This window comes from Olea europaea, unplaced genomic scaffold (genome assembly GCF_002742605.1).
Source record: "Olea europaea var. sylvestris unplaced genomic scaffold, O_europaea_v1 scaffold694, whole genome shotgun sequence".
NCBI classification, from domain to species: Eukaryota; Viridiplantae; Streptophyta; class Magnoliopsida; order Lamiales; family Oleaceae; genus Olea; species Olea europaea.
This window is the reverse complement of record NW_019265331.1, coordinates 39,693-51,809: the sequence shown is the minus strand read 5'-3', so window position 1 is coordinate 51,809 and position 12,117 is coordinate 39,693. Positions and strand designations below refer to the sequence as shown.

At 34.4% G+C, this 12,117-nt stretch overlaps 1 protein-coding gene across 1 annotated transcript; it reads left to right on the top strand.

The window, feature by feature from the left end:
• Nucleotides 1–10,736: 10,736 nt before the first annotated feature.
• Nucleotides 10,737–11,711, top strand: LOC111390601 (RING-H2 finger protein ATL79-like). The gene is made up of 3 exons (XM_023015661.1): nt 10,737–10,766; nt 10,808–10,864; nt 11,388–11,711. The coding sequence occupies exons 1-3, from the start codon at nt 10,737–10,739 to the stop codon at nt 11,709–11,711; spliced, it is 411 nt and encodes a 136-aa protein (XP_022871429.1).
• Nucleotides 11,712–12,117: the final 406 nt, after the last annotated feature.

The window sequence follows — 12,117 nt, the reverse complement described above, 5'->3', positions numbered from 1 at the left end:
TACAACAAAGTATAAATATAGCTTGGGCCTATCAACAGAGTTTAACAGAATATGCCAGCTCACTTAACGGCAGTTAACTAAGTAACTTCAACTAACCAACTAACTAAATTACAAATGTCAATTGCCAGCTAAGCTAAATATTCCAGTTTGACTTGAAGCTTCAATTATGGCTTTGAATGTACTGAACTCAACATCAATAATTCTTCATCATCAGTCAGTAATTCAGTAATTGATGATGGAACCAGTCACTATTTTCTACATCATTCAGACAGTCCAGGCCTTGTCCTCGTTTCACAGCAATTAGTTGGGGATAACTATGCATCCTGGATCCAATTAGTGATGATATCACTTTCAGTGAAAAACAAATTAGGATTTATCAATAGATCTATTCCTCGGCCTGAAAATGACCAGAAATTACTCAATTCATGTATCTGAAATAACAACATTGTTATATCCTGGATTCTCAATTCTATATCTAAGGAAATCTCTCCAAGTGTCATATATTCCGAATTTGCATATTTGATTTGGATGGATCTAAAGGAGCGATTTCAACAAAGGAACGGACCACGCATATTCCAGTTAAGGCGAGATATGATGAATCTCACACAAAGTTAGTCATCTGTCAGTGCATATTTCACAAAATTGAAGATAATCGAGAAATTCAGATCAGACAATGCCTAGGAATTAAAATTTACAGACTATTTTAATGCAAAGGGAGTCATTAACCAGTTTGCATGTGTAGAAAGACCTGAGCAAAATTCTATAGTGGAAAGGAGGCACCAGCATCTCCTTAATCTGGCTCGGGCCCTATTCTTTCAATCACGAGTTCCCATTCAATTTTGGAGAGATTGTGTGCTAACAGCTACATTTTTAATTAACAAAACTCCTTCTCCAATCTTAAAAAATACACTCAATTTTCACTATTATATGGCACAACAGTAGATTACAGTTTTCTAAAAGTGTTTGGTAACCTTTGTTTTGCCTCGACACTACCATCCCATAGACATAAGTTCCATCCCCGAGCCACAACATGTGTATTCATAGGCTATTCTCCAAGCATAAAAGCCTATAAATTGTATGATATCTCATCAAAATCATTTTTTGTCTCCAGAGATGTTGTGTTTCATGAAAACCATTTTCCTTTCCATTCCATACCTCACACAACTGATCTTATTTATCCATTTCTTGACATTGTTTTGCCACACATTACTTTTGATTCAATACCCTATCACTCAAATCTAGCCACAACATCCAATCTATCCTTGGATGACAATGATACTTGCCAGGGCTCTTTTGGCCTGCCTGTCATTCTTTCTACATCTTCAACCTCAATTCCAGATTCCATTGAGGAACAAGTACCAGATTCTACTCAACCTTCATCCTCTCTCCCTAGAAGATCAACTAGAGTTAGTAAAATTTCTTTCTATCTTCAGGAATTTTACTGTAACCTCATGACAAATATATCCCTCCGCAACATAACTCAAAATACCCCCTATCCAAGTTCATTTCCTATGCTTCATTTTTCCCATCACATAGAAGTTACCTCCTTAATGTTTCATCCAATTTTGAGCCTCAATTTTACCACCAAGTTGTGCAATTTCAGCATTGGAAAGAGGCTATGGCATCTAAATTGGCTGCAATGGAACAAAATAATACTTGGTCGGGGACTACTCTACCTAAGGCAAACACTCCATTGGTTGCAAGTGGGTATATAAAATCAAGTATAAACATGACAGAAGTATAGATAGATACAAGGCTTGTTTGGTGGCCAAAGGCTATACCCAACAGGAAGGTTTGGATTTCATTGAAACATTTTCTCCCATTGCCAAACTTGTGAATGTCAAGATGCTTCTTGCTATTACTGCTATCCATAAATGGAATCTTGCCCAGTTAGATGTCAATAATGCATTTCTTAATGGAGATCTTTTTGAAGAAATATATATGGATCTGTCTTTGGGTTATTATAAAACAAATAAAAATCTTGCAAAGGGAGGACAGCCAGTATGCAAACTTCACAAGTCCATCTATGGCCTTAAACAGGCATCTCGAAAATGGTTTTCTAACTTCTCCCAGGTTCTTATTCTTCATGGTTTTTAGCAATCAAAGTCCGATTAGTCTTTGTTTACTAAAGGGTCTGGTAACACATTTGTTGCCTTGTTGGTATACGTTAATGACATCATCATCACAGGTCCAAACATAAGTATAATTGACTCTTTGAAGGCATTTTTACACAGCCAGTTTAAACTCAAAGATCTTGGGATGCTGAAATTACATAATCTTGGCATTGAAAATGCTGGTCAATGGCACAATTTTAGAAATCATTCCCAGCTAGGATCATTGCAATAAAAGCTGTAATAATTTCCTTGTATTGTTGTGTAATTAACTGCATATGATTCGAAACTCTTGCTGTATATATTATGCAAGAAAACTCAATGGAAATAACACTTTCCTTTAAAAATAATTCTGGAAAATTTCTCATGGTATCAGAGCCACAAACTCGCAAGCCAGAAACCATGTCTTTTTGATCTTATGTTTTGAAAAATAGACCACAGTTGAACATCCAGCAATTCCACTAGTGTTTTAGCTTAATTTCAATTAAGCTAAGCACATCAAATTTTCTATTATGGCATTCACAAATTATTCCATTGGTTCGAAGCTTGGGTATTCTTCATAATCTCACCAAAGAAGGAAAACTTGTTGAAGAAATCGATGATGAATCGGGAAAGAAAAGTCCAAACTCACAGCACCACTTGTGGCTCAATAATGATGGCATCCTTACCTCTTGGCTTCTAGGCACTATGAAGAAGGATGTATTAAGTCTTATTTTTTAGGCTAAAATAGCATCTGCTTATGACATTTGGGTATCTCTTCAAACCCAACTACTTCCCATCACAGTGGAGAAAGAAAGACATCTAAAAAGTATGTTAATGAAGATTAAAAAGGGAACGCGATCTCTAGATGAATATGTCAGAGATTTTAAGTCCATATGTGACAACCTTGCTTCTATCAAAAAGCCAGTTTCTGATCTTGACAAAGTCTTCCAATTCTCACAGGGACCATGCTATGCTAAACCTCCTTACCCTTCATTTGGACAGTTTATGTTAGCTCTGCAAGGACATGAGCAAACATTAAAATCAAAGAATGAGGAGGAAAAAACATTCATTGAAAATACACATGCATTTTTCGATCAAAGAGGACGTGGTCAGAACAGTCATGGAGAACGCAGAATTTTCAATTCAAGGGGAAAACGTTTTACCCCTGTTAGCCGCTACAATGCACAGTCTGGACAAATGAATACTCAAGGAAATGACAATAACAATATCAAACAGATGAATACCTACTTCAAACAACAACCAAGAAATGACAGCAATCTTGGATAGCAGCCACCATGATCAAAAAACTCTAATGATACTGATAAGGTAATTTATCAGATATGTGGAAAGGCAAATCGCTCTACAATTGAATGTTGGTATCACTTTGATTACTCATACCAGTCTAAAGATCTCCCTCAAGCATTTTTTACTTTTTCCTTTAATGACTCTAACGATCATTCATTTATAATAGACTCTGGAGCTATGTCACACATGACAAATGATGCAGGTAAATTGTCATTTATTAAACCATATAATGGGAATGATGTCATCTATGTGGGTGATGGAAACACTTTACCTATTTCTTACACTAGTGATGCATGTGTGGTTATTGATGAAGGAAAATTGAATTGAAAAGATGTATTAGTGTTTCCTGAATTGAAGAAAAATCTGTTATCTGTTAGAAAATTTACTTCAGATAATTTGTGTACTTTTGAATTCATGTCATTTGGCTTTCTTGTTAAGAACCAAAACCAGTGGATAATCACAGAGGGGCATAAGAAAAGATACCTTTACTCATTAGAAAAAAATAATCAAGAGGCTCTTAGTGCAATAAAGAATGGCAGCTCTAACTCTGTTATGGCATCAGTGATTGGGTCATCCAAATCCAAAATTTTTGTCTTGGTTAAAAGAAAGGAAGATCATTATGTTACAAATTGGACAAAAAAGTCTACAATATGTATTATTTGCCAATTAGGAAAGAGTTGTAAACTGCCTTTCAAGCAAACAAATAAAATATTTGAGTATACTGTTGAAAAGATACATTGTGATGTTTGGGGACCAGCTCCCTTAGTGTCCAAGCAATATTTTCGATTTTATGCTATATTTGTTGATGATTTCTCAACATACACATGGATATATCCGTTAAAAAGGAAATCAGAATTCCTTGATCATTTTCTTAAATTCAAAGCATTAGCTGAAAATCAATTTGATCGAAAAATTAAGATTTTCCAATGTGATGGAGGAGGTGAATTTAGCTCTAATGCATTTCTGGATCATATTGCTAACAATGGAATTGAGCTACATGTTTCATGTCCAGGAACTCCAAAATAAAATGGAGTCGCAAAACGCAAGCATCGCCATATCGTGGAAACAGGGTTAACGATGCTCTTCCATGCAAATATGCCTTTATCACATTGGGTTGAAGCATTTTTTACTGCCATCTGTTTAATCAATCGTTTGCCATCTTCAGTGTTACAGAATCAAAGCCCTTATCATAGACTTTACAAGAGACATTATGATTACAACGGCTTGCGAGTGTTTGGATGTCAATGTTTTCCAAGCTTGCGACATCAAGATGGTTCAAAGTTCATAAAGAAAACATATCCCTGTGTCTTTCTTGGGTACAATCCAATCCATAAGGCCTATCGATGTCTAGAGCCAACAACAAAGCTAGTTTACATTTCACGACATGTCGTCTTTAATGAGGAACATTTTCCTTTTTGGCCTTATACGATTATTCCTATTTTTCATTCTTTGGAATTGTCAGAATTTCCATCTTCAGATGAGTGGATTAAAAAGGAAAAAGAAAACAATGGCAAAACTGAAGCAAACGAAGGAGGTTTTTCCCCAAATTTAATAGATACATTGCAATAAATGAGGAGCAAAACAATGAAAATGTTGACCACTACATTAATTTGGATGAGATTCATAAGGTATCTAGTTCAACAGATGAAAACATCACAGATGCAAGACCAAATCATGCAAACACAAATAATGATGAAGTTCCCTTATCAATGCAAGATGTTCAAGAAATCTCTTCTCCAAACAATTTAGATTTGAGGCCTTCTCGTCCTACAAGAGATCGACATCCACTAGCCTACATTAATGACTACGTTGCACTTGCCTCTATCTTAGCTGAGCCAAAAACGTTAAAGTCAGCCATCAAAGATTCTAGGTGGACTGAAGCAATGCAATAGAAAATTAAAGCCCTCCATGACAACCATACTTGGGTTTTGGTCCCAAGACCATATGATGTTAATGTTGTGGGCTCAAAATGGGTTTTTCGAATCAAGTACAAAGAGAATGGATCAGTTGATCGCTTCAAAGCTCGATTAGTGGCCAAGGGCTTTATTCAAGTCTCAGGGATTGATTATGATGAAACATTTAGCCCTATAGTTAAACCAACTACTATTCAGCTTGTCATCGCCCTATCTATCTCTTCTAATTGGAGTATTCGCCACCTTGATGTCAAGAATGCATTCTTGCAGGGGCATCTTAATGAAACCGTCTATATGGAGCAACCACCAAGATTCATTGACTATTCACATCCTAATCATGTTTGTTTGTTGAAAAAATCTTTATATGGTTTAAAGCAAGCTCCACGAGCTTGGTTCAATCGCTTGTCGCAGTTTCTTCTTCATCTTGGATTTTCATGTAGCAAGGCAGACTCACATTATTTGTGTATCATTCAAACACTATCAGAATGCTTCTCCTCATTTATGTAGATGATATCTTGTGGCAAGGAATATTGATGATTTCATCACAAAGCTCATTGATCAACTTGGTAACGAGTTTGCTACCGAAGATCTTGGGACATTAAGTTACTTCCTTGGAGTAGAGATCAAACCTTTTCCCAATGAATTATTTCTTACTCAACAAAAATACATTCATGACCTCCTTCAACGAACTCAAATGCTTCAAAGTACTTAGATCGCAACTCCTATGGCAATGAAGGAATCCTCAACTCAGTCTAACAATGATCCTATAGATCATTTTGTCTTCTGCAGCATTGTTGGAGCCTTGCAATACTTGACATTCACGAGACCGGACGTTGCTCATGCTGTCAATCAAGTATGCCAATCTTTTAGCAATCCAACCTTATCTCATTTGAAAACTATAAAAAGAATTTCAAGGTACCTTAGAGGCATGCAAAGCTATGGTCTACGCTATCTTTCCAATAGCTGCAATTCTCTTTATGGTTTTAGTGATGCCGACTGGGTAGGATGCCCAACAACTCATCGAAGTACAACAGGGTTTTATGTATTTCTAGGTGCAATTTGAATCTCTTTGTGTTCATAAAAGCAACGAACAGTATCTCGATCCAGTTCTGAAGCTAAATATCGCTCTATGGCATCAACCACTGCTGAACTCACTTGGATCACTGTCTTATTACGAGATATTGGTATTTTGCTTCCACAACCAACTCAGTTATTTTGTGATAATATCAGTGCTCTCCATATGTCCATTAGTCCTATGTTTCATGCTCATTCTAAGCATATTAAACATGATTATCACTTTGTTCGAGAGAAGGTTGCCATGGGTCTTTTCATTACTCGCTACATTCCCTCATCGACTCAGCCGGCGAATATATTTACAAAGCCTTTACCAAGAGATAGCTTCTACACTTTTCGAACCAAGTTGGGTGTTCATGAATCTTCCCACTCCAACTTGAGGGGGGATATTAAGAGAAGCACTGATAAGGAAAGATTAGAAAATGGCTAAAAGGATGGCAACACAATGGCAGTGCAATCTGCTGAGGAAAGAAATACAGAATGACAAATACATTCTGTTAAGGGAATAAATAATGGCAACACAATTACATAACTCTTGGCATTGACAATGTTGGTCAATGGCACAATTTTAGAAATCATTCCCAGCTAGGATCATTGCAATTAAAAGCTGTAATAATTTCCTTGTATTGCTGTGTAATTAACTGCATATGATTCGAAACTCTTGTTGTGTATATTATGCAAGAAAACTCAATGGAAATAACACTTCCATTTTCAAATAATTCTGGAAAATTTATCAGTTTGCAAGTATAAATGCTATTATGTTTCCTCTTATTGCAAATTTTTAGTAGATTCATTGGGATGAATTGATGTTCTCGAACGTGCATCGTACTTTACCAGGCTCTACATTAGGGCTGTTAGAAAATTTCTTTTGCATTAGAAGTGTTCAGCACTTACATTAGAGACCTCCTATATCATATTGCATTTATTTCTTGCTGACTTTACTCTGAAATATGCAATTTTCTCTGGTACTAATATAAAACTTCCAAATTGTTTTTGGGATGTGATATTATGGTAGAAGCACAAGGGTATGGCAGATCCTCTAGAAGTTGTCGCTGGAGAGATATCAGATGAATCTATCTTGTTTCCCAGTTTTAGATTGGACATTGTACCAGTGTACTCTCCAATTTTACTCTCCAATACTTGTGCCTATTGTACTCTCCAATGCTGTGCTTACCACATCACTTAACATGCTGCTCCAAGGCAAAAGTTTTCTCATTAATTGGCTGTGGGAAGATAGGAGTTCATTTGTTTTTGTTTCACACACAAGCCACTAACATATTGTCATCTACTCTGAACTTAAATTTTGACTCCTTGTTTCAATCCAAATTTGGTTGCATACATTTTGTCAACACATTAAGGAGAACTTGCCTATAACCCACATGTTTCTACCAATATATCTTTTGCAATTATGTGATAGGCCTCTTGGAGCAGCAGACTATTTTGGTCTCTTCAGTAAGTCATTTCATGCTTTGTGCTTCTCCATGTATCTTCTATACGATAGAAATTCAACTAGCTATTGTCTGACCATAAATTTGAATATTTTGAATAAGGCTTAAAGGTGTCGGGTTCAATTGCTCTCCATCCAGCTATGGCTCGTACTATAAATTACTTTGATTATATACAAGCTATTTTGATATGTTTATCAAGGAAAAATGAATAATATTAGACAATATAAAAGTAGAAAAAGAAGCTAAAATCTTGTTTTTTATCCTCCAATTTTATCCAATACTGCATACCAAACATGCACTTTGTGGTATATGAGATTTTTACCAATTAGTGTGTATATATATATATATATATATTTTTTTTTTTTTTTTGGACAGAAAAATTTCATACTTTGGGTTTGGAAGTTGGGGGTGAGCAGCTCATGACACTAAAGCTTGGCACAAGGGCATCTTGAAATATCATTAATTTCAATATGAATTAGATGCAGAAAAGTTGTTTATGTTTTTCAATAGCAGGCTTGCATTTTTTACATTATGTATTCAAGTGTATAGGAGAATATGGTCATGCTTCACATTATGTATTCAAAAATTTATAATGAAATTATCAATTTTTATACAATTCCAAAATTTATAATTTTCAATTTTGCGAGTCAATCTACATAAATTACTATTAAAAAAGCTTTTGCAAAACACTTATGGCAACGTTTTCTGAACGTAGTGAAAGACTTTCGGCAATGTTTTTTGAACGTTGCTGTAGACACTTACCGCAACGTTTAAAAATCGTTGCCGAAAGCTTTCGACAACATTTTTTGAACATGGTCATATCCTTCCATTCTATGGCAACACTGAGATTTGCAACATATGTCCAAACGTTGCACAAGGTCTTTAACAACATTTTTTGAACGTTGTAAAAGGCTATTTTTGTAGTATTATTTCAAGAATTAAGCTTTTCTGAACTAAAACTCTCAACTAGCTTAAAAGTTAAAACAAATTCAATGATTAACAAAAAAATAGTTACCTAAAAATAAAAAATATAGAGCAAATCTCCACGCATACAATAGACTGTTAATGTAATACAAAAATCCTTACGTTGACTGAAAACATATAGGCATATTTGATTCCTTGTAGAGTATAACTACTTATTTCTCTGTACAGACTTACTTATACACTAGTATATAAATACCATTGTGCATTGCAAATTTCTGTCTGCTCTAATCGCTTTGTCTCACTTCTCCATCGTCTTCCTTAATGATGCCTGATATTTTGAACTATATGTTGTGCCCCGATTGTGATGTTTTTGTTGACTCAATGTCTGCTGTCAAAGAGGGTGGATATATGCAGAATCGGAACAAAATGAGTAGCTAGTCGAAAATCGTAAACCACCCCACCGCCTCTGTCGCCACCATCATCACCAATTTCAAATCAATCCCAGATAGTTATCGGTATTTACATCAAACAAGAAGGTGGAGATACATGTCGGTCTATTTTGAATTCAAAGACCAGGAATTGTTTCGATGTCTTCCATCGTGGAACCATGGATTTCACTTCGAATGCATCAAAAAGATGGTTGGATATCACTCAAACCTGCCAATTGTGCCGTCAAAGTACTGTCATTAAACATGATTCTTATTTTTTTTTTTTATATTACAAATCTCGAAATTTTTCTTTCGATTTTGATTCTAGAAAGACATTTTTTTTACATGAACATGATGTTTAGTTTCTAAAAGTTACCCAGAATGGGAGATGCGTTCACTGAATGAATGTTGACAAGGAATATAGTGTACAAAGTGTAACAATGAATGAACATGGGTCAATAAAGTTCTTTTAGTTTATTTTATTGTATTATCTTTTAGTTTTGGGAGTAATGAATCACATCTTCTTGGGTTTTTTTTTTTTCAAAAAGCTCCATTTAGATAGAAAATAATTTATAAATTCAGTTCAAATCAAACTCTAATTTTAATCACATATTACTAAATACTACTTATTACTATTTTCACATTTCATCAGAATCGAGAATTGTAAAAGTAATATGGTAAAGAGAGTGGTGTTGTATAGACTCTGGAAAATAAAGGATATAAGGTGTTAATTGAAATTAGAGTTCAGGTACATACAATGAAAAATATGATGATTCTATCATTGATTGCTCAATTTAAGTATTTTTGTTATTTAGTCCTTCAAATTTGTAATTAATGTAAAAATAGCGTATACTTAAATGGTAAGAATCCATTAATTGTCAGTCAATTTAAAAATACTACAATTAGACAATATATTTTACTAGATATACCTATTTAGACATTCATTTATTTGGCCCATTTTTGGTTCCATTAAAAATTAAATTAAATCTAAGTTAAAGTCAATAATTAATTTTAATCACATATTTTATGGGATCAAAAATATTTCAACCATACATTCTATTGATTTCTATCAAAATTTAATTTTTATTTAAGCCAAACAGCTCAACTGAAGGCAATCGTGCCCATCAATCAGGCCCAAAGCCACACTCCAATCTATTCCCTTCTCCATTACATGTGGCTAACCCATCATCCAATCCCAGACCTTCAACGATATACCCCCAAATCTGACCCCATCAATACACTCATATACTTGAGACTTGATAGTGCCATAGGCCAGGAATTGTTTAAATCATGATTTAAAATTGAATTATCTTTAATCAGATCATTGAAAGAAGTTCAAAAAATATGTGTTAATCGTACACAATATATATACACTTTACTAATTTTAAAGAAATGATTGATTTTGTTTGGAATTATTGTAAATCATTTAAAGTGTTGTAGTTTGTAAATAATTCGAAAGTCGATCCAATTGAACAATGTTTTTCCCCAGGAGAATGGATTAAACTGGTCGCACAGGGTCAATGGCGGGATTTTCCCTACGGACACGGAAAAATGCACAGGCTTCTTTCAAGTCGTGCACTGGTAGCACCTGTATGGCTTTTTTTTTTTTTTGTTTGTGAAAGAGCCATGTACTTGTAGCATCGCTCCAACGATTGGGGCCATTTCCAAGTGTTGAAATGGTAATTTTTGATTGGCAATTTTCTTTTATTTTTTAATTGTCAATGAAATTTCGTCAAGTTTATATCTGTATAAAATCCTGTGATTGACCATGTTCTATTCTAAACTAAAATTTGAGATTAAAAAAGTAAGTCAAGACTTATTTGAAGAATTAAGCTTTTCTTAACTAAATTCTCAACTAGTTTAAAAGTTAAAATAAATTCTATGATTAACAACAAAGAAAAAAAGTTACCTAAAATAAAAAAATCTAGAGCAAATCTTGATGCATACAGTAGTCTTTAAACCATTAAGGTAATATAAAAATGCTTACGTTGACTGAAAACAAATAGGCATCTTTTATTTCCTTGTAGAGACTCACACACACTAGTATATAAATACATTGTGCATTGCAAATTTTTGTCAGCTCTAATCGCCTTATCTCTCTTCTTTATCATCTTCCTTAATGATGCCTGATATTTTGTACCTTTTACTATTTGTTTCGCCTCGACTGTGATTCCTTTGTTGATTCAATGTCTGCTGACAAAGAGGCGGGATAGATATGCAAAATCGGAACAAAATGAACAGCCAGTCGTAAATCGTCAACCACTGCGGTCGCCACCATCATCACCAACTTCAACTCGATCCCAGATGATGGAAGGGAAGAAGGATGAAATAATCGTCGATATTTACATCAAACAAGAAAGTGGAGATAGCGAATGCTTTATTTGTTTGTCTGAATTCAAAGACCAGGAATTGTTCCAGTGTCTTCAGGATTGCAACCATGGATTTCACTTCGAATGCATCAAAAAATGGTTAGATATCAGTCAAATCTGCCCATTGTGCCGCTGGAGTATTGCCATTGAACCATGATTCTTGTTTTTCTTATATTACAAATCTTGAACTTTTTCTTTCGACTTTCATAATAGAAAGACTTTTTTGTACATGAACACGGTGTTTAGTTTCTAAAAATTACTGAGAATGGGAGATGCTTTCACAGTACAAAGTGTAGTTATGAATGAAGACACATTAATAAAGTTTTTTTGTTTATTTTATTGTGTTATCTTTTAATTTTGTGAGTAATGAATCATATCTTCTTTGATTTTTTTCAAAAAAACTCCGTTTAGATAGAAAATATAAATTCAGTTCAAATCAAACACTAATTTTAAATTTCATATTACTAAATACTACTGATTATTATTTTCACATTTCATAAGAATCGAGAATTGTAAAAGTAATATGGTGAAGAGAGTGGTGTTAAATAGACTCTGGAAAATGA